The following is a 23,013-nucleotide window of genomic DNA, read 5'->3' on the forward strand; positions in this document are numbered from 1 at the left end:
TACTATTTCTTCTACTGGAGAAGTTAGAACAACTGTTGTGCAGATGATGCCTACTGAGATAGAAGTATGTGTCAACAACTGTTCCCCCTACTCCCTTGCAGTTGATATCGATTGCCAGTAGGCAATTCTTCTGTCTTCTCTGGAAGGAAACATAGTTTCAATGAGTCAAGAATTTGCTTTGTATAATATTTAATGTACCTTTATTCATATTTCATGTTTGAATACATGCCACTAGCCACTGAGTTGTTCTTCTTACACAATTTTGTTTCATTTACGTGAATTATCTAGGTTATAATTGTCTTCACTTGACTTGTTCAGCTGGAGATAGATAAGGCAAATGTTGTGTTGAGGACAGCTACAGAAATAGAAATGCATGTGCACAGCTGTTCTCTTGTCTCCAGAGAATATTTCCCTTAATAGTGTTTCAATTTTGGAGAATTCTTGATTCTTGAGATTGTCTCCTCTTCTTATCTGGAAATAGTTTGAAGAGCCTTCAAATGATTGTTCTATCTTCTCTGGAAGTGGAGATAGTTTTAAAATATTAAGAATTTGTCTAGCATAATACTATATATACTCTTATTCAAACTTCTTATGAACATATGCACAAACACAAACATGCACCCCCCCCCCCACACACACACACATACATATATACATATGTTGGGTCATCCCATAAATAATGCGTTTTTTTTTTTTAAATGCATGAACAAAAAAGTCAGAAGGAAATGGGATAAACTACCGGTGTCAACTTGCTATAAAAGCAGTTAGTAATTTTACCTTGTCCTTATTCTTAGTACAAGTTTTGAAGAGTGCAGTTCGATATTAACACTTATTTTTTCAAAGTTATAATGGAAGTGACAAAAGAGCATATTTAGCATATTTTGCTTTATGAGTTCAATAACAGCAACAATTCAATGGAAAGTGTGAGGAATATTAATGCAGTATATGGGGATTGGAAATAAGCATAAGCCAGTGTCAATGGTGACTCCAGTAATTCCGAGCCAGAAACTACACCCTAGAAGACAAGTCTTGTCCTGGATGATCTGTAGAGCTTGATGAGGATGTCCTGCAAAACCTGGTGGAACAAAATCCCATTGTAACTGTTGAGGAACTAGCAGAGAAGCTTGGATTTGGTGATTCAATCATTTATTGACACCTGCGTGCCATTGGAAAAGTCAGCAAATTAGGTCAATGGGCTCCTAACAAATTTTCCAAGTCTAATGCTTGGACACACACAGCAAGGATGATATTCCAAGGGCTGGAGCAGTTTGAATGGGAAACAATGCCCTACCCACCATATTCACTAGACATTGCTCCATCTGATTATCATTTATTTCACAGTCTGCAAAATTATTTGAACAGATAAAATATGAATTCTGTAGACGAGGTCAGAATAGTACTGGAGGAGTATTTTTCATCATGGACAAGTGAATTTTGGAGGAGAGGCCTTGCAAGTCTATCAGATAGATGGAAGAGCATTGTAGAAAATGAAGGAGAGTATATTTTAGATTAAATAAGAACATTTTTAAATCCTAATTTTGAAAAATAAAAGAAGTATTAAAAAAACCACATTATTTATGGGATGACCCAATATATACATACACACACCACTTATATACATAAGTATACACAGAACACATGCACACATACACACACATATATATACATATATATATATATATATACATATGTATACACATATATGTGTACCAATATACACATATGTACATACACATACATATGTGTATATATATACATCATCATCATCATCATCATACATATATATATATATATATATATATATATATATATATATATACATATGTATATGCACATGCATAATATATATAAGGCGTATGTACACACACATACATACATAAATGTTATCAATTATTCTTTCAAAAGCCAAAATGATCATGTTATAAAAATAATATTGGTTGATGTTTGTTTTTCTGTCAAGTTATTTATAAAAACAATTTAACATTAACCTGATGGATTACATGTCTATTAAACTTTTATAAAGAAAAACTTGACAGTGACTTCGAAGTTTCAGCTTGCTCACCTTCATGCGATTGTTTATGTATCTATACATAGATACACACACACACATATATGTATGTATGTGTGTACACACACACAGATATATATATATATGCCTAAAAATCAGAAAACAACACAGCATGTATGACTTTTGGAAACATTTTTTTTTTGCACTTACAACTGCTGAAGCATGGAATAAACTATCCACATCAGTTGTTAGCAGTTAGAGCACTACACCCTTCAAAACTTCCATGCTTCTTGAAATTCACTAACAGTATTGCTTGAAGCCTCACTTTTTTTTTAATGACACGTTCACTGTACTATACATGCACATTTGGCTACCTGAGAACTGTGTGCAATAAGTTCACACACACACACACACACACACACACACACACACACATATTTGCATAAGCCTGTTCTTTTCTTTAATGGCATGTAAATTTAGAATTTTTGAGATTATCTCCCCTCCTTATATGGAGCTGTCTCAATAATCATTTAGTAAATTATGACAAATTCTCTAGAAGTGAAAACAATTTTAATAAATCAAGAATTTAAGTTGTATGATATTTGATACATCTATATTTGTCTATGCTATTCTTATAGACGCCACTGGCCAATCTGAGTAATTTCTCAGTTAATTTTTGTTCTATATATGGATGTACGTGTATATGTACACGCGCGCACACACACATACACATATATAACAGAAAGAGAGATGCATACACACACATTACACAATATATATACATACACACACATACATACATATATACATGTATGTATGTATGTATGCATGTATGTACGCCTTGCTTATATGTATGTATCTCAGAGTATTGAGTACTCTTATCATTCAACACCTTAGCCCACAACGTTCTTATTCACTTATCTCTATCAGTTTTACCTCTCTATAAAGTGGTAGGCGAGCAACTAGACACGTGGGCTCATAAGGACCTTTTACTCGTGTCGAAGACATCGCTACCAATCTTGTTCTGGCGCCAGAAAAACGTGCCCAGCATATCTCTGTAAATGGCAATGTTAGGAGAACCTGTTAGTCTTTATGAAAGACGTGAAGCTACGGAAGATATCTAGTACACTATAAAGGGTTTGGCGTTAAGAGGGGCATCCTGCCATAGAAACTAAACCAAAAAGAAAAAAAAGAAAATGGAAAGGAAAAACGAGCGACATGCAGTCCACTGACTTGTGTATGTAACCAGTATCATTCGAATATACGTGACTCCGACAGTGGCAATCCGTCCAACCCATACCATCACATGTTGCTGACAGAAAACGATCAGTGATATCTGTTCACACACACACACATATATATATATAACACAAACACACACATATATATATAGCGTATAACACGCACAAACGCACATACACACACCTAATATATATAACAGAGACATGGATAATAAATATAAAATATATGTTGAACACGTACACAGCATATTTGTAGATAAATATACAAATAGCATACTAACTATATATGCATATAATATCCGTATGTATTCATACACATAATTTGTATGGTATAGTATATGATGTGTAATTTATAAGGAATAGTAATAATACTAATGACGGCGATGATGATGGATAGATAGATAGATCGATAGATAGATATATAGGTAGATAGATATATAGGTAGATAGATAGATAGATGTGAGTGTAATATGTTTGTATGCATGTATTCTTTTATTTGATATGGAACAAGTGTGTGTGAGTTTCTAAGAAACACAACCACACTTCACTTGTCTTGTTTGCTTCCATTCAAACAGTTTCTTCACAATAACCTTCATTGAGATGCTATCACAAGTAAAATAGAACTCAACTGCCATCGATGCTTTTAAAGGGAGAATGTGGAAGATCAGCATTCAGCAGAGAAAGGAAAAAATATATCATAACTTGGAATTGTAATATTGTAAAAGAAGAAAAGAGCAACTGAAGTATTAGTCCAGTTTTCAGCTCTTTTTTTTATCTTTCTCTATTTTACAATCATCTGTCTCTTGTTTTCTTTATTTGGCATTCGTGTTTGATCTCATCTACATACAATTTCTCTTTATCCCAAAGTTTTTCTCAGTATTCTAATTTCTCTTATGCTCAACTTTTTGACTATCTTTCACTTTCGCATTTCCTTCTGTTCGTGCTTCACTCACCATTCTCGCCATCTTTCCCAAAGTTAATCTACTTGTGTTTGCATTAACTTAGTAATACACAGCATAACACTTCCATTTATATATTTTCCTTTTCCTCTGATTCCGCATTTGTATTTTCTTTTTACTATTGAGGTTGAGAGAGAGATAGATAGATTGAGAGAGAAAGAGAGAGAGAGAGAGAGAGGGGAAAGATGATTGTCAGTGAGTAGAGAATAAAATGTCGAGAGAAACAGAAAGAGACTGACAGAAAAAGAGAGAAAGCCAAGTACGAGAGAAGAATAAGAAAATCAGAATACGAAAGAGTAAAAACTATAAGTGTATCTATACTATAATATAAATAGATTGAAAGAACGAGATGAGAGGCAAACAGAGAACCAAAAACTATTGCCGCCGAAGTGAAAGAAATAAAAAGATGCGGTGAGGCTAAAAAAGGTATGACAGTGCAGGGAATGTGGAATCGTAGAGACTTTCAGCTTGCACCTTTATCACTGTTGCTGTTGACAGCAGTTATGTGAGAGATACCGTTAGGTCAACTGGTTTGACATGAAACCACACCACATTCAGCGTTACGTACATGCATGCTGACCGGTTAAAGGAAAGGGTCTTCTAATGGTACTTCTTTATAGGAATGCTCAATTTAAAAAGGGGAAAGGGGCAAAGAAAAGCTCTAAAGAACTGAAGTATCATCTTAAAACCTGGATAGATGGAAACTTGAAGACAGTCTTGTGAGAGATTTGTTCCGATGCGTGTATGTTTCGGAGAGATAAAGTGTATAACAACACTGAAATGGCATGATCAACAATAAATAAGTTTTAAATTCTGGGGGAATGAGAAGTTGTCACGTTCATACCTAGCTCTAGACTCATTAATTAATAAGTAACATAAGCCGAAGCAGTTCTAAATGTGTATAGAAGCAGAATCGCAAGCTCGATTTTAGCGAAGAACTTAAATGTCATCCAAATACAGCACCATCTCCCTCTGTACTCACAAAAATAGTAAATAAAAACGACATATAACATTTATAATCAATTAGAAGACAAAGAAGAAGCATCGCTGTGGATAAAGAGTAATTAATAGAAGAAAACTGAAAGAGATAGAGAAGGAAAGATGAGGCAGAGAAGAGGAAGGAAAGGATAGATAGAAGACATGGTAAAAGATTAAGGAAACAAGAGCAAATATTGGTAAATAACAATACTGAACCATAAAATAAATGTATATGAGTGTAATTAGAAAGAAAGGAAACAGTTCCATTATTGAAGAAAAAAATATGCCGTTGTTATTGTTACGTTTTTTTTTTTTTTTGTTTTTTTTTTTTAAATCTCCGCTCACCCTCCTTAGTTCTTTCAAAGAAAGTGCCATACCTGCATCTTGAATAGTAGCCATTATTATACAGTGGAAAAACCCTGGGCGATTATATTTTAAGTGAGAAGGAAACCTTCTTAGCCACGACTCTCGTCCATTTTTCTGGCTATCACGGAATTTACTTGTTATCCGGGCTCTTGCTTCATAATATTTCCAGATATATTTCTGACATTTTCCCCTAGAATCTCTCTTCTCTGCCCTGCGCTGTTTCTGTTTCTACTTCGGTGAAAGAAGGAAAACAGGCGGAGAGAGGCTCAGAGAAAGAGAAGGAAATCAGTACTGAAGGTAGGGGAGGGTGTGTCTATATGTGAGAGTAAATGAGAAAGTAAGATAATAACAGAGTGGAGTGGATGTGAAAAGAGTGATAATGACAGAGAGGGAGTGGGTGTGAGAGAAAAATAATGACACATACGGAGCGGATGAAATAACGATAGAAAGAAATGAAAGAGTTGATGAATGCGAGAGCGAGAGATAAAAACGAAAGAGTAAGTGAAGTAGTAAGAGAGGCAGAGCGAAAGTGAGGATGAGTGGTTGGAACTAAAAGGTTAGCGGGGAGGATAGCAGCAAGAGATGTAAAATCACACACACACACACACGCATATATACATATATATATATATATATATATATATATATATATATATATATATATATATATATATATATATATATATATATATATATATATATATATATATATATATTTGTATGATTGTATGTATGCGTGAGTGAGTGAAAGTATGGATGGATGGATGTTTGTATGTGGCTACGAGTATGTTTATGTGAAAGATGGGGGGAGCGGAAATTATATATAAGGAGTTAAGTGTGAGGTAGAAAAAATACAGTAAAATATATGAAAAAAGAAAAGGTGAGAGAGTTACAAATGGTAAAACGGTAAGGAAAAGTAATGGATAAAGAGTGTTACAGAGTAAAGAGAAAAAGCGCAAATGCGAAAGGAATAGAAGTGATAATAATGATATTTGTGATGATAATAAAAATGATAACTTGCTGATGTTACTTTTATATTTAGAGGAATAAATTTTTAATTTATTCTTATAAATATAAGACAATTTGATAGAAAGAAAATAGGAAATTTTAAAGATGTGTAAGAAAAGAAAAATTTATAGAAAAAAAGTAAGACGTGGAGAGAATGAAGGCGGAAAGGAAGTTAGTTGAAGAGTTTTTGCAAGGTGAAAACAACCATAACAACAACTATAATGCAAAAATATGAAGAAATAAATAATAAATCAAAACAAAATAGAAAGCTAAGAAGTTCAAATATGACATTTTTATAACTCGAACGTATAGATCCAGTGCTAAATTTTCGCATTTGTTTGGTGATGAAGTAGGAAGCAAAATTTAACGAAGATGAGGTGGATAGAGAGGATAATGATAATGAAAAAGAAAAAAAAAATAATTAAACAGAAAAGAGAAATACTAAGATCATTTAGTCAAACACTTATGGAAGTGTTGGAGGAAATGTGATTTGATCAGTTGACAGAAATTAAAGAATGAGTTAATCGTAAGAATCTGTTGATTTTACCAACAAGTAGACACACCAAGCTCTATTCTCTTCCCCCACCATGTAGACAATTGTCTTCATTGCTAATATTCATCATCATCCTCATAATCTTTGTATCACTAAGATAATATCACCATCAGCATCAACACTGTCCTTCCTCCCACTCACCATTATCATCAGCAACAGCGCCAGTATTACTTTTCTCTTAAACATCTGTGTTGATGGATCTAAGATGCAGTATTACGTTAGCTATATATATATATATATATATATATATATATATATATATATATATATATATATATATATATATATATATATATATATATATATAAATATGTTCCGACAGAATTAAGTTTGTAACGTAAAGCACACATACATATATATGCGAACGTACACACATGTATGCAGAAATATAGATATGTAATTTATTTATGAGGAAATTTTTTAAATCTTAGAGCGGAAAAAAATCATGAATTAAGAAGGCGGGTGACTGTGTTCTGTGTGTGAATAAGAGAAAGAATAGGTATGAGTGTGTTTATATGTAAGTGCACTTTCGAGGTATGTTTGTTAGGTGCGAGTGAAAGATAAAAGCAGTAATTTTGTGCGTTTGTTTGTTTGCGCACCTTTGCGACTATATGAGTGTGTTTAAGGGGAGTAAGCGAATGAAAGGGAAAGAGAAAGTGTGTTTGTGCGAAGTACTCCGCTATGCATTTACACGAGGAAATATGCGAAAGTCAACCTACAGGTGTGTGAATGTAAATATGTGGTATATGAGTATTCAGTGATGTTTATTGACAAGCGAAGAACTACAGTTGTTAAATTTTATTTGCTTAACTTCATTGTTGAAAGAACATGACAAATTTGGCATTTGCGCGGACCTTCGACCATAAATGTCTTAGCTGCTTATACATTACAATTTTGTGGTCGAAATAAATTAATTGAATTAACAACATATTCATTATATCTAATTTTCTTTATTTTCTGTCTTGTTTTCGCCCGTAACTCTTCCTCTCTGTTGCGTTTCAGTATACCACAATTATATTTTTTACTTTTTATATTGACGGCTTAAATGAATTAGGAAAATTTTTACATTAAAGAAGATACTTTATCAAACACGATAATATTTAATTTAATCTTTATCAGTCAGTCATTTTTAATGGTAAATTTCTTTGAAGTATCATATTACATGTAATTAGGAAATAATAATTATCTGCTTTGAAATTGTGCAGTCGATTCATTTATTTACGTGGTCTTTTTTATCCTATCAAATCTTAAGAACATGAGTGAGCCCGTATATATCACTTAGCATGTGTTTTTATTTTTATGATATTCAGTGCGGGGGTGCTGTATCTTCTGCCTTCGGCTCGTTTGTCTTTCTTTCCATCCATCTATCTCTCTATCATTTTAAGTCAAGTCAGTGTTTTGACATCTTAGAATGTCACTGTCCATTGCTCCTTCAGCTGTATCTGCAGCGACTGCAACAACAGTGAACACCTCCTCTAATACCAGTGGTACCTTCTTTCATTGCTCAGCCGACCGTAGTAGTAAGACTTCTGCTACGAGTGGTTCCAATCCTGTCGGAGATTCTTCAGGTGCCGAAAGTCGCATGAACTTAGCAGCATTGCTGCAACGGGATCCTTACATTACGGACATAGTGGACACTGCGAAACAAGTGGCTCTCTACCTGTTTAATCCCAAGAATAGTGAGTGGGTAAGTCTTGTAAAGCGCTGTTCAAACTGTTTCAAAGATAGACATTATTATTAGCTTTATCTACTCCAGCATCATGTATTTTGTTTATTTATCAATGTTGTTGCTGTTCTCATTTAGCTCTACCTGAAGTTGCTCGTTTACGTAATTTATCACAAATGGCATCAATATTATTTTCCATTGTTAGAATTTGAAATGTTTGCTTTTTTCTTTATTCCTCCTTTCATTTCATCTATTTATTTAATTTACCGTGTTACAATGACGTCATGTTGTCGCCAGTCGTTTATGCTGACATAAACTTCTTCGCCTCTAACCGGTCATGCTATGTTCATTTGTCAATATAGAGTGCAGTTCCTAAATGAACTTCACATCATTTAGTCACCTGTTTAACTTACCGATCTGTTATAACTATTATTTCTGTCTCTAGAGGATAAAACTACACTGTCTGCTTTTAAATGTTACGAAGAGGCCTTATTTTCTTTTAGTAAGCATTAATAAATTAACATTTATTGTGTTTGTGTGTGCATATATATATATATATATATATATATATTTATATTCTATTTCTTGTTTGCACTACGCTTAGATTCTAATATCTCCACATATTTAAGGTTTTATTAGTTAACTTTTTGCTCAGTGGACTTGTTCAAACTCTCCCACTGAATCCCATGCCATTTAATGTTTTGTTTGTTAATATGTTTTCAATGAAATTCGAAAGGTAAATCGATGTTATTATTCAACAAAAATTTCTTAATCACTTCCAACAAATCTAAAAAAAAAAATTTTTTTAAATCACAAATCTTTGTCAAAAATGTTCACCCTTCATGAAAATCGATGAAAACGTAAACAAAATCAAACACTTATAAGTTCTTTATTATTATTATTATTATTATTTCTTCGAATCTTTCAGTTTTTAAAAAGTAATCCTTAACGTGTAAGAATTTTTTAAATTAATTCACGCTGTAGAAGTAACTCGTTTCATACATTAAAATAGCTATTTTTGTTTAGCATTAAATCTACTATAATGTTGGGGTTTCATTTTTAAGCTTTTGATAAACCTGTGTAATAAGTTATGCACGTTGTCAAAAGTCTGGCTGTTTTACAATGTTCCATATTTAGTGCAATACATACATACATACATATATATATATATAACGATGTACTGTTCCTTGATAGAAAATTCAATATATATGGTAATCTTTCGGTTTACCACACAAACGCATATATAAATAAATAAATAAAGCATCGCACCTGTGTATGTTATATATTTGTTTTAGTAAAAGAGTTGTGTCAGAATCATCACTGACATCTTTCATACTCTTGAGAAAGGTACAAACCTCACAACCTTAATCATTTCTTCAGACTGTTAACATTTATTATATTTTCACAAATAAATTTGATTTCGAACATTACACATACACGCCTATGTATAAATTTTTACGCGCGCACACACACACACACACACACACACACGCATCTATAATACCAGACACGCGCGTACACAGTAAAAAATTTTCCAAGTATCACAAGACTCGTGTTTTCATATATTTTTCCAAAATTTGCAGTATGTATTTTATGTAGATCGTACGGAAAGATTAGTCCCTATTGAAATGATTCTTTTTGATATGAAAACTTCTTTTTATCAAAGAGAAACTAACTACTATTTCATTTTGACTTGTTAAACCTTATATATCTTGATTCCAATATCTAAAATTATTTTGAAACATTAACATGAAACAGATGGAAGAACTGTATGTCTGATAATTGTAACTAAAAATTATAGAGATGTTAGCTTTAGATCCAATTTTTACAAAGTTTGTACAGTATGTAAAAGTTATTATTATTTGGACTTCTCAAATCACCTATGAGCGCAACATCCAAGGAAAATATCTTCTGAAATACTATTTATTGGCTCACAGTGATCCAGTTTGCAAATGGTGGTAAGCTCTACTCATATGTAGATCTAGATTGTATATTCCTCACCAAGCTGAGTATATTAAGATTATTGTGATTTGTTCTTATCATGAGTAGATCCAGGTTACTTATTGTATGGTATGCTGTCCTTACTTAACAAAAATGATATGCAGTTTATTTTGATATCTGTATGACTAATATATCATGCTACTCCAAAGAAACATTTATTAACAATTAAACTTAAATCCATTTCCCATCTACTATGCTGTTAGAGCAAAGATCTGTGGTATATATTATCTAAAGATAGTGTTGAGCTGATTGGATCTGGCTTGCTTAGGAGGAAATTAAACACATAAGCTTTATGAATTAAGCTGTAATGACATGAAGCATTGTCAAAGTAAAGATTTACATTTTTCTAGGTCATCTAATTGATGTTAATTTTATTAGTTAAGCTAAGTTGATTCAGTCTTGTAATGCCATGAAATATTGTCAACTAACTTAAGTGGATCCAAAAGAGTAAAATGGTTTTGACGTTTTTAGTGCTGTAAGGATTTATTTCTTCAAACAGACCCATACCATAAGTTGAGTTTATTACTAGTTAGTAGCACCAAACTTTAACAACTCAACTTCAGCTGAGAAAGATATAATTGATTTAGGCTGGCTCCAGAAAAGGCATGTCATTGTGTGTTTTCCTCATAGAGAGGCAGGTTAGAATGATGACAACTGAATTTCCATCTTTCATAAGGCGGCGAGCTGGCAGAATCGTTAGCACGCCGGGCGAAATGCTTAGCGGTATTTCGTCTGCTGCTACGTTCTGAGTTCAAATTCCGCCGAGGTCGACTTAGCCTTTCAACCATTCGGGGTCGATTAAATAAGTACCAGTTACGCACTGGGGTTGATGTAATCGACTTAATCCGTTTGTCTGTTCTTGTTTGTCCCCTCTATGTTTAGCCCCTTGTGGGCAATAAAAATAAGAATTTCCATCTTTCAAATGTATGTAATGTTTCATCCCTAGTAAAATTTTAACTCATTAATTGAAGTTCACTAACTATCCAATATAAAGTGTCCCTACTAATCACAGTTGCAAACTATTTTCTCATGGTACATATTTATAACTAAAGAGAAAAGGCTATTGAAAAATAAAGGTCTTCTTGAGAGACACTGTACAGTCAAGCCTTTATCAAAGTATTTAGCATTCTCTTAATTTCTAGCCACAGCTGCTGATTTTAAAGGCAGCAAACTGTTAGTTAATATAGTACTACTTAATAAAATGACTTGATGCAATATGATATTAAGTTCTTTCTTCTGAACTCATTGAATCCAACTTATATTATGGGCTACACAGATGAAGTTTCATCACCATCATATGTCAGTCATCCATGGTAGTATGGGTTTGACAGTTTGACTAGATCCAATGAACCGGAGGACTGCATGAAACTCCAACATCTACAGCTGGATGCCCTTCCTTATATATACTACCTTACAAAGTGTACTAGATGCTTCTTTTCATGACTGACTAATGAGGTTGTCAAATAACTTGCAGAACAAAGAAAATGACCTCTTGACTGAATGGGGTTGTGGCAAGGGAGATGACTTTATACCAAGTATTGAGAGGCTAAAGTATGATAGAGGGACAGTAGCAAGTATCTTGTATAGAAGAAATGTATGGCTGCCTTGCATTGCATAGGATTGGAGTAGCTGGAATGAAATAAAGATGATGTTGACAAGGTATCAAAATGTACTCTCAAGGCACAAGGAGATGAGTATAAGAGAGAATAAAGACTGAGGATTTGGATACGTGAGTAGATAAATTCATAAGAGTGTGAGAAGAGAATGACAGATGATTAATGATGAGTGTAGAGTTGAATGTAGTGATGGATCAAGGTGTGGTTGATCATAAAATATCAGTTTGGGGAGAGGAAAGGTGAAAGAAATGGGAGTGGTTTGGTAAGGGGGAGGTGATATGCAACAGTACTGAAGGATGGAATGCTGTGGTATAATAAACATGTAGATAAGGTGCATGGCTCAGTGGTTAGAGCATTGGGCTCACAGTCATGAGGTAGTGAGTTCGATTCCTGGATCAGGCTATGCATTGTGTTCTTGAGCAAGACACTTTATTTCATATCACTCCAGTTCACTCAGCTTTAGAAATGAGTTGTGACATCACTGGTGCCAAGCTGTATCAGCCTTTGCCTTTCCTTTGGATAACATCGGTGGTGTGAAGAGGGGAGACTGGTATGTATAGGTGACTGCTGGTCTTCTATAAACAACCTTGTCTGGACATGTGTCTTGGAGGGGAACTTTCTAGATGGAATCCCATGGTCATTCATGACTGAAGGAGGTCATTATCTCTAGATCAGAAAATAGGGAGATGACATGCAGATTGGGAGAAAGAGAGGGGAAGTTGCTGACTGCAGAATTGAGAGGGTTCACATCAATCTGTAACAGTGAAAATTATTCATTTTCTGATTCTTCCACTTCCAGAAGTTTCTACTTTTTTAAAAATTCCTAATTAAATAAAAAATATTTTGACTCATCATTAACACCACACTATCTCATCCCCAAAACTTCATCAATCTGCTTCTTCCTTTACACAAACATAAGGAAATTCAAATTTGCACCTCACCTATTACATGTGTGGCCCAGTGGTTAGAATGTTGAGTTTACAATCATGAAGTTGTGAGTTTGATTCTTGGCTTAGGCTGTGTTGTGTTCTTGAGCAAGACACTTCATTTCACATTGCTCCAATTCACTCAGCTGTAGAAATGAATTGTAACATTACTGGTGCCAAGCTGTATCAGCCTTTGCCTTTCTCTTGGATAACATTAGTGGCATGAAGAAGGAAGTCTGGTATGCATGGGTGACTGCTGGTCTTCCACAACAACCTTGCCCAGACTTGTGCCTCTGAGGGGAACTTTCTAGGTGCAATCCTATGGTCATTTGCGACTGATGGGGTTTTTACCTTTTATCCTCACCAAGACATATTTTTTCATGCGTTATTCCACATCTATTGTCTTGGCTAAACTCTGTATTTCAGTTTGCTTCAATTGGTTACATCTGCATGTATGTAGAATCGATCTCCACACTAATGTCATATCTATATCACATAACAATGTGTGTGTGTGTATATATATATATGATAATTGAAGTGTACAGTGTTATATATCCATTATGCCTGATCTTACCAATCGGTTTTGCCATAGAGGTTCAACAAAATGTTAGATAACAGCCCAATTATGTAACCCTGTGCTCTTCAGAGTTAGCTGCTGTGGAAGAAAATATGGTGTCTTCTCTCTATTGAGGTGAAGAGACATTCTGTCGATGAAACAAACTGAGCAAGGGTTAAGTTAAGAGTCAAGTCCCTTGGCATCAAAGACGGCCTTAGGGGTGTTGCAAAGCTACAAGTTTTTTGGAAATGCGTTTGGTTTAGGAGTTAATGCTTTTGTAGGGCTGGAATGTGTGCAGTGCTACTATACATGTAGCGTTTTTGGGGGTGGAGGATGTGGGTGGATGCCCAAAGGTCACAGGGACTAAAGACTAGAGTCATTTTCTTCAGTGACCCTATCTTGTAGCACACTGAGACAGATTCTTTTGCAAATTTGTAGAAGACTTTAGGGCTAATTTTTATATTTTCAATTACCCTGGCTTCTTACTTTTTTTTTCATTATGGGAGAGTCTGAGTTTATTTTCAATCACTAAGAGTGCCTCTTTTAGGTAAGATTTTTTTTTTATTGTCATTGAGTTGTTTATTTAAGCAATGTGAGATTTTTATTCTCTGTCTCATAAAGACTCTCTCAGTGAATAATGTTTTTATGTTTTCGACTCTTCTGATGATGATGGATTGCATTTTTGCAATTTTTGGAGTTTCGTGTCACTGTCTTGCACAGAGAATTTTTAGCCTGTTTTGTTTTAGGATCTGTTTCTCAGTTGATATCCAGTCAGGCTTGTAGAACTTTTGACCGGATAGGGTTTTCATGCATCCTGTATGGAATACATCTTGAACAATACACTGTTCAATTATGTTATGGTTTGAGAAAATTGTCGGCAATGTTTTCATATTGTGGATAAGCTCTACATTATTAGTGAAGCAGAAGTCTAAGATATTATTGTTCCTGGTTAAGAAAGGTATGGTCTGTTCCATGAACACTGTTTTGTTTCTGTGAGATCAAGCAGAGACTGCTTGATTCTACACTTCCTGAGATTATGTTGCCTTTCAACCATCTGATATGATTCAGAAGCAAAGTACTTAATCACACAATCATGGCTGCACCTATATTCATCTGTGTGCGTGTGTGTGTGTCTGTAAACCATAAAAGTCAGGAGGTATAAGAGGTGGATATGTATTTATTTAATCATGTGGCATCCTTAGAATTACAGCCATTTCACAACCTTCTTCATGTAGTGTTAATTTCTTCCACACTGTAATTAATACTACATAGAGAAAATTACAAAACAGCTGTAACCCTAAGGATGTCACATGGTTAAATAAGTAAATATTCACCTCATGAAATAATTTCATTAACTGGATTTCAGTTACATGGACACTCTACATTACACTTCACTGTATTGAATTACTATGTGAACTGTTAGTCAAGTCTGTAAGAGGAGATCCCTATGAGAAGCAGCATGATTCTCTGAATCCACATCTTATACTACTCATATGTGTATATATATTTATACATGTATATATATATATATATATATATATATATATATATATATATATATATATTTATACATGTGTGTATATATATATATATTTATACATGTGTGTATATATATATATATTTATACATGTGTGTATATATATATATATATTTATACATGTGTGTATATATATATATATATTTATACATGTGTGTATATATATATATATATTTATACATGTGTGTATATATATATATATTTTTATACATGTGTGTATATATATATATATATTTATACATGTGTGTATATATATATATATATATTTATACATGTGTGTATATATATATATATATTTATACATGTGTGTATATATATATATATATTTATACATGTGTATATATATGTGTATATATATATATATATTTATACATGTGTATATATATGTATATATATATATATATATTTGTACATGTGTGTATATATATATATATATATATATATTTATACATGTGTATATATATGTATATATATATATATATATATATATATATTTGTACATGTGTGTATATATATATATATATATATATTTGTACATGTGTGTATATATATATATATATATTTATTTATACATGTGTGTGTATATATGTATATATATATATATATTTATATATGTGTGTGTGTGTGTATAGCGTAGTTTCATTATTGGTGGGATCAATGAAAGAAGTATCCCATTCTGTGAGAGATAAATATCATCTAATATACAGGATTTAATGGTGAGCTACTATAAGTTTCATGTTCTAATAGTACAATAGTCAGATGACCTTGTATAGCATGCCATCACTAGCGGAGCTAGAGTGTGTGCTGCCCAGGGCAGCCCTTCCATTTCCTGGACCCCACAAAAAACACATTGCCTACATCAAACCCAAAAGTGGTGCCCCTTTAAAAGTGCCACCCAGGGCAGACTGCCCCTACTGTAAACCCCCTAGTGCATGCAATGTACTATTGTGAAATCTTTCAGGCTCAAAATGCAACATGGCATGTATTTTGAATTTGAAAGATTGCACAGTAGCATGTGGCATGCTATACAAGTTCATCCACTATTGTACTCTCAAGGCATGAAAGTTATTGTAGCTCATATTCAAATCCTTTGTATATTAAATTATAAAATATAGAGTATGTATATTTCTGGCAGTGACTGGTAATATGTGGTTCTCTAGGAGACCTACCTAACTTAGTGAAGTTAAGTTGAGGAAGTGCTGCACATTTGGGCCATCTGCCCAATTTCCTTCTCCAAAGTACTCACCATCCTTCATCTCTAATTGCATCTTTTACTTGATACCACTAATCTTTCTCACTACCTGGAACCATTCCACTTCATATCCATCTCTCATTCTTAATATTGCCCTCCACCCACATTTTACATTGGTCCCTTCCCTTACAGACATCTCACCTTTTTCACCACCATACATCTTTCACTATCCTCATGCAGTGCTCTCCCACCCCCTCGCTCTCACAACTTATAGAAATATTCGTCATCTCTTTCTCTTCCTCTCTGTCTTTCTTTCTCCCTCATCTTTCATGTACAAGGGAGTGCAGAAAAGTTCCTGGCTTTGGGTAAAAGAAAATATAGGAAGATCACTTAATTATGATTTTATTCAACATATACCCCTCTCAGATTCACACATTTATTGGAGTGATACTTCAGTGTTTTTCAGCTCTGTAAAAGAACTCAGAAAGTCGGGCCTCCAACCAGGCCTTTCACAATACCCTTAAAACCAGGAAGTTTTCAGCACACCTTTGTATTCACTTTGTCATTATTACTATTTTCCTAAGGCGGCGAGCTGGCAGAAACATTAGCACGCCAAGCAAAATGCTTATTGGTATTTCGTCCATCTTTATGTTCTGAGTTCAAATTCTGCCGAGGTTGATTTTGCCTTTCATCCTTTTGGGGTCAATAAATTAAATACCAGTTGCGTACTGGAGTCGATCTAATCGGCTAGCCTCCTCCCCAAAGTTTCGGGCCTTGTACCTAGAGTAGAAAATATTATTACGATTTTACTGCTCTCCTCCTCCATACATTACTGGTCATCCTTCACCCTTTAATTCCTATTTGCTCCATCCATCACTCTGCCCAATCTCTATAGTTGTTACTACTCCTACTTATTATCTACTCAACACTTATTCTTCTTTCATTATACTTATCCCCTCACCCATTTCCCATCTCTTGGTCTGCTGTAAACAATTGCAACCTTTACCTACCGACATTCTCAGTTCTTTCATCTCCATTCACATCTATTCACTTGTACCTTGAGGATCTACACAGATGCTTTATTACCACCAGTTTTATCCCCATCTTGTTCCATCCCGATCATCCCCCACCATCCTTTCTTCTAAAATGTGAAAAGCTATGTAGCTTCTCTACAGTAAGAGACTTGTTTTACTCTGGGCTCTTCTCTCGTGATTTAACCACTCATCCCCTTGCATAAAGTCATCTCCACCTCAGGGGTTGTAGTCTCCTTAGCTGCATGGCAGCCTCACTAGTGCACTAGACCTTGCATTACAGTACACACTGTAATGTTGTTGGTGTAAGGAAGGGCATCCACTTGTAGAAACCATTTCAAAACAGACACTAGAACAAGATGCAGTCCTTGTGCCCATCAAATCCCGTCAAACTGTTCAACCCATGTCAGCATGGGGCATGGACTTATGGTGATGATTTCAGAGAGGGGAGGGGGCATCAATATTATAGAGGTATATATCTACTTGTTCGTATAAATGGATATAGATTGTACGTTTCTCGATTATATACGCGAACATGACTCAGGTGGCCGACTTTCAACTACCCAAATTTGACACTTATGTAGGCAAAGAAGTTTATATTTAGATCATAATTCTAGAACCATTGAGTTATTAAATCTACATCGCTTTTACGAATTATCTCGAATGTGAATTTACTTGCAAAGATTGGCACATGGTATATTGGGTTAAATGACTCCTTGTATAGAAAAAAGCTGGTGAGCTACCCATAGGACTTGAACCACGCACCTACAGTAATCTGGTCTCTCATGATGCTTTTACAACATACCACTTCTCCAACTTTCGCCTTCCAAGCTAGAAACGGAGTTTGTTTACATTTAGACTGTAATTTCTGAAGCATTAAGAAATATGAGCACAAATTTCTTTAACGATTTAAATGTAAACAAACTTCGTTTGTTTACATTTAGTTCATAATTTTTGAAGCATTGAGAGATATGAAAATAAGTTTCTTTTATCAAGTATCTCGCATGCGAATGTAGCTATAAATAATATCCCACAGTAAACTGGTATCATAACCATCCGATTTACAGTTGATGCCTGGTTTGATTCCCACAGGTTGTTATACATCTTTTCCCCCGTCCATGGGCTTTCTTTATGCCAAAATATTGTGAGTTATTATTTTCGCATTCGAGATTCTTTGTAAAAGAATATTAATACAATTCTTTATTTAAGAGATGAGGAATTATGGACATTATTTACATAATTTACATTTGACGGGTATTTGTCACCATCTTGTTTATTGTTAACACAACGTTTCGGCTGATGTACCCTCCAGTCTTCATCAGGTGTCTTGGGGAAATTTCGAACCTGGGTTCTCATTCCTAAGGTATTTTTCGATGTTCTTGTTGTTGGCTGGAGGGTATATCAGCTGAAATATTGTGTTAACAACAAACTTGATAAGGACAAATATCCGTCAAATGTAAATAAAAGAAGGCATAACTACAGAGTTGAACCCCAAAGAATATTACTGTCATATTTCTTCATGCTTCAAAAATTACGGTCTAGATGTTAAGCTTACTTTCTTGCTTGTAAGATAATAGCGTCTAATTTGTCTCTGAGAGAAGTCTCAGAATCGCTTAAGTGTACTGGTTATATGACCGTCCAGGGTGTGGTAAATGCATGGTTCGAGTCACTGAGATTGCTGTCACTTTTCTTCTGTGTAAGAGTTTTTGTTGTTGTTGTTTTGTTTTTTAACTCACTATATTACGAAGTATTATTTAAAGGTACATTCGCATTTACTCTATTTCGTAAAGTTATGTTTCCCTCAGACTGACTCGCAGAGATAACATAACGAGTTATACAATTTAATTATTACATTTATTGTTCAATTACATACAAAGAACGCACTCACCCAATGTTCGTTATGAATAAACAAAAGTCATGTCCGCCATATATATATCAATGACATTTTACTACGACAGTCCCACAAGACAACAACAATGAAACAATGAACTCAGACGAACCACATGACACACGGAACGTCAGACGAATTACATATCTAATAGTCCATATAACACCTCCCCACTGAAATTGATGCTACACAAGAAGTATCAACAGCAAAGTCTCTCTTGGGTTTTACGGGTTCTCTTGGACCGTCTTGGGTTGTCTGGTCCATACTCTGGAACGGGTAACATGGTCTTGGGTCTGGTTTGTCTTTGTGTTAGTGGCACAGTTTCCGAGATCTCCATCGGGTGATCTGTTGCAAATTCAAATACAGTGTTTTCTGCATCACCAGGTTCATTGTCTTCCTCAGTTGTGTACCGCGGTCGCAGCTGTTCCCAGTGTCGTCTCCACATCGGGCCATGAGGTATGACCTTCACGTTAAAGCAGCGAGTACCCAATGACTTCTTAATGATTGCTGGTACCCATCGGGGATCTTTGTCTCGGCGAGGTCCATAGTAGAGTGCATACACAGGATCTCCGGCCTTGTACTGCCTGGTAACTTTAGCGACATCAGCCGAGCTTGGAGTCACCTGAGACTTATGTGCTTCCTTAGACTGTTTGCCTTGAGCAATGTGTGTTGGCGATGGCAGCAGAGAATCAATCCTTGTTCGTATCTGCCGGTTATTCAAAAGTTCACTTGGAGAGAATCCACAGGATGTTGGTGTTCTCCGGTACTGCATCAAGAAATCTTGAAGTGCTCGTGTTGGCGGAAGAGAAGACTTCCTCAGAGCTTGTTTGAAGGTCTGCACCAAACGTTCCGCTGCTCCGTTGGTAGCTGGGTGGTAAGGTGCCCCTGTCAGGTGTGTGATCCCATGTTCTTTGCACCAGCTCTGGAACTCCTCAGACGTAAAAGTTGGTGCATTATCGGTGACCAGTGTGTGAGGAAATCCGAAGTGCGCAAAGTCTTCCTCAAGCTCTGTTATGTTTCCCTCGGACTGACTTGCAGAGATAACATAACGAGTTATACAATTTAATTATTACATTTATTGTTCAATTACATACAAAGAATGCACTCACCCAATGTTCGTTATGAATAAACAAAAGTCATGTCCGCCATATATATATCAATGACATTTTACTACGACAGTCCCACAAGACAACAACAATGAAACAATGAACTCAGACGAACCACATGACACACGGAACGTCAGACGAATTACATATCTAACAGTCCATATAACACCTCCCCACTGAAATTGATGCTACACAAGAAGTATCAACAGCAAAGTCTCTCTTGGGTTTTACGGGTTCTCTTGGACCGTCTTGGGTTGTCTGGTCCATACTCTGGAACGGGTAACATGGTCTTGGGTCTGGTTTGTCTTTGTGTTAGTGGCACAGTTTCCGAGATCTCCATCGGGTGATCTGTTGCAAATTCAAATACAGTGTTTTCTGCATCACCAGGTTCATTGTCTTCCTCAGTTGTGTACCGCGGTCGCAGCTGTTCCCAGTGTCGTCTCCACATCGGGCCATGAGGTATGACCTTCACGTTAAAGCAGCGAGTACCCAATGACTTCTTAATGATTGCTGGTACCCATCGGGGATCTTTGTCTCTGCGAGGTCCATAGTATAGTGCATACACAGGATCTCCGGCCTTGTACTGCCTGGTAACTTTAGCGACATCAGCCGAGCTTGGAGTCACCTGAGACTTATGTGCTTCCTTAGACTGTTTGCCTTGAGCAATGTGTACTGGCGATGGCAGCAGAGAATCAATCCTTGTTCGTATCTGCCGGTGATTCAAAAGTTCACTTGGAGAGAATCCACAGGATGTCGGTGTTCTCCGGTACTGCATCAAGAATTCTTGAAGTGCTCGTGTTGGCGGAAGAGAAGACTTCCTCAGAGCTTGTTTGAAGGTCTGCACCAAACGTTCCGCTGCTCCGTTGGTAGCTGGGTGGTAAGGTGCCCCTGTCAGGTGTGTGATCCCGCGTTCTTTGCACCAGCTCTGGAACTCCTCAGACGTAAAAGTTGGTGCATTATCGGTGACCAGTGTGTGAGGAAATCCGAAGTGCGCAAAGTCTTCCTCAAGCAGATTCAAAGTGGCTTTGGAGGACGTGGAGGAAGTGGGATGAATGCATGGGTACTTGGAATAAGCATCTGTGATCACCAGCCAATCTCTACCCATAAAATTTATTGCATGGTCCAGATGTAAGCGGCTCCACAGCTTTTCTGGTAACATCCATGGGTGAACTGGAGGCTTAGATGGCTGCCTTTGATGTTCGTTACATGAATCACATCGTCGACTGGCTATCTCTATAGCAGCATCGATACCAGGCCAATATACAGCAGTTCTTGCTAGCTGTTTCATGCGTTCCATGCCAAAGTGTCCGAGATGCAGAAGATTGAGGATCTTTGGCTGCAAGCTATGTGGAATCACAACTCTAGATCCATGTATAAGGCATCCATGACAGATACTAAGTGAGTTTGATAACTTACGGAACTTGTTGACTTCGTCATTGATCTCCATGTTCTTTGGTGGCCAGCCTTCACGGACGTAGCGCATCACTGTAGATATCACTGGATCTTTCCCTGACTCTTGACGGAGGACGTTAGCATCCACAGGTTGGACTTGAATACTAAGAGCTTTGATGGCACACACCATGTCTATGTCTTCACCATTTTCCTTTCTGTCAAAGTCGTTGTCATCACCGAATGGCAAGCGACTGAGGGCATCAGCATTGCCATGATCTGCTGATTTCCGATATTCAATGGTGTAGTCAAACTGGTTCAGCCACAGGGCCCATCGTGCTAGTCTGTTAGCAGCGAGAAGTAGCGTCCCTTTCCTCGGACTGAATAGTGATGTCAGTGGCTTGTGGTCAGTCACGAGTACGAATTTACGACCGTACAAATATTGGTAAAACTTCTGCAAGCCAAATATGATAGCTAGGGCTTCCTTTTGAATTTGACTGTAGTTACGCTGTGCAGAAGTGAGAGTCTTGGACATATTGGATATTGGGCGCTCGCTTCCATCAGGATAGCGGTGAAACAGGACTGCTCCAATACCAACGTTTGATGCGTCACAAGCCAGTCCCAAAGTTTTGTTTGGATCGAAGTGTATCAGAACTTGACTTGATGAAAGTACATTTTTCAAGTGATCAAAAGCTGACTGTTCCTCATCTCCCCACTTCCAAATAGTTGACTTTTTTGTAAGGCAATAGAGTGGCTCTGCTATACTGGCTTGGTTTGGGATAAACTTTCCATAAAACTGAACTGAACCTAGGAAAGATTTCAAGCTTGATTCGTTCGTTGGAGATGGCATCTTTAAGACTGCTTCGACTTTGGATCCCTTAGTGATCCCTTCAGCCGACAAAATGTGTCCAAGGTATTCTACACTGGGTAGTGCAAACTGGCACTTTTCACAGCGACATCTGAGTCCATTGTCGCTTAGACGTGCGAGCAGA

General features: G+C 36.0%; 2 protein-coding genes across 3 annotated transcripts in view; one reads left to right on the forward strand and one right to left on the reverse strand.

Annotated features, from left to right (window-relative positions):
• The window catches only part of LOC106872359 (muscle calcium channel subunit alpha-1-like), a 437,934-nt gene extending 432,139 nt beyond the window's left edge, over positions 1 to 5,795 (reverse strand). Inside the window, exon 1 of the mRNA XM_089348768.1 lies at positions 5,564 to 5,795. Coding sequence (XP_089204894.1) covers positions 5,564 to 5,585 — 22 coding nt within the window. The 5' untranslated portion in view covers positions 5,586 to 5,795. The remainder of the gene's footprint in view (positions 1 to 5,563) is intronic.
• Positions 5,796 to 8,368: 2,573 nt separating this feature from the next.
• LOC106872357 (uncharacterized) overlaps positions 8,369 to 23,013 on the forward strand; it is a 348,763-nt gene continuing 334,118 nt past the window's right edge. For both annotated transcript variants that reach the window (XM_089348770.1, XM_089348771.1), the window contains exon 1: positions 8,369 to 8,800. In XM_089348770.1, coding sequence (XP_089204896.1) covers positions 8,525 to 8,800 — 276 coding nt within the window. In that variant the 5' untranslated portion in view covers positions 8,369 to 8,524. The remainder of the gene's footprint in view (positions 8,801 to 23,013) is intronic.

The sequence above is a fragment of the Octopus bimaculoides genome, chromosome 3 (assembly GCF_046866305.1).
Source record: "Octopus bimaculoides isolate indiv1 chromosome 3, ASM4686630v1, whole genome shotgun sequence".
NCBI lineage: Eukaryota > Metazoa > Mollusca > Cephalopoda > Octopoda > Octopodidae > Octopus > Octopus bimaculoides.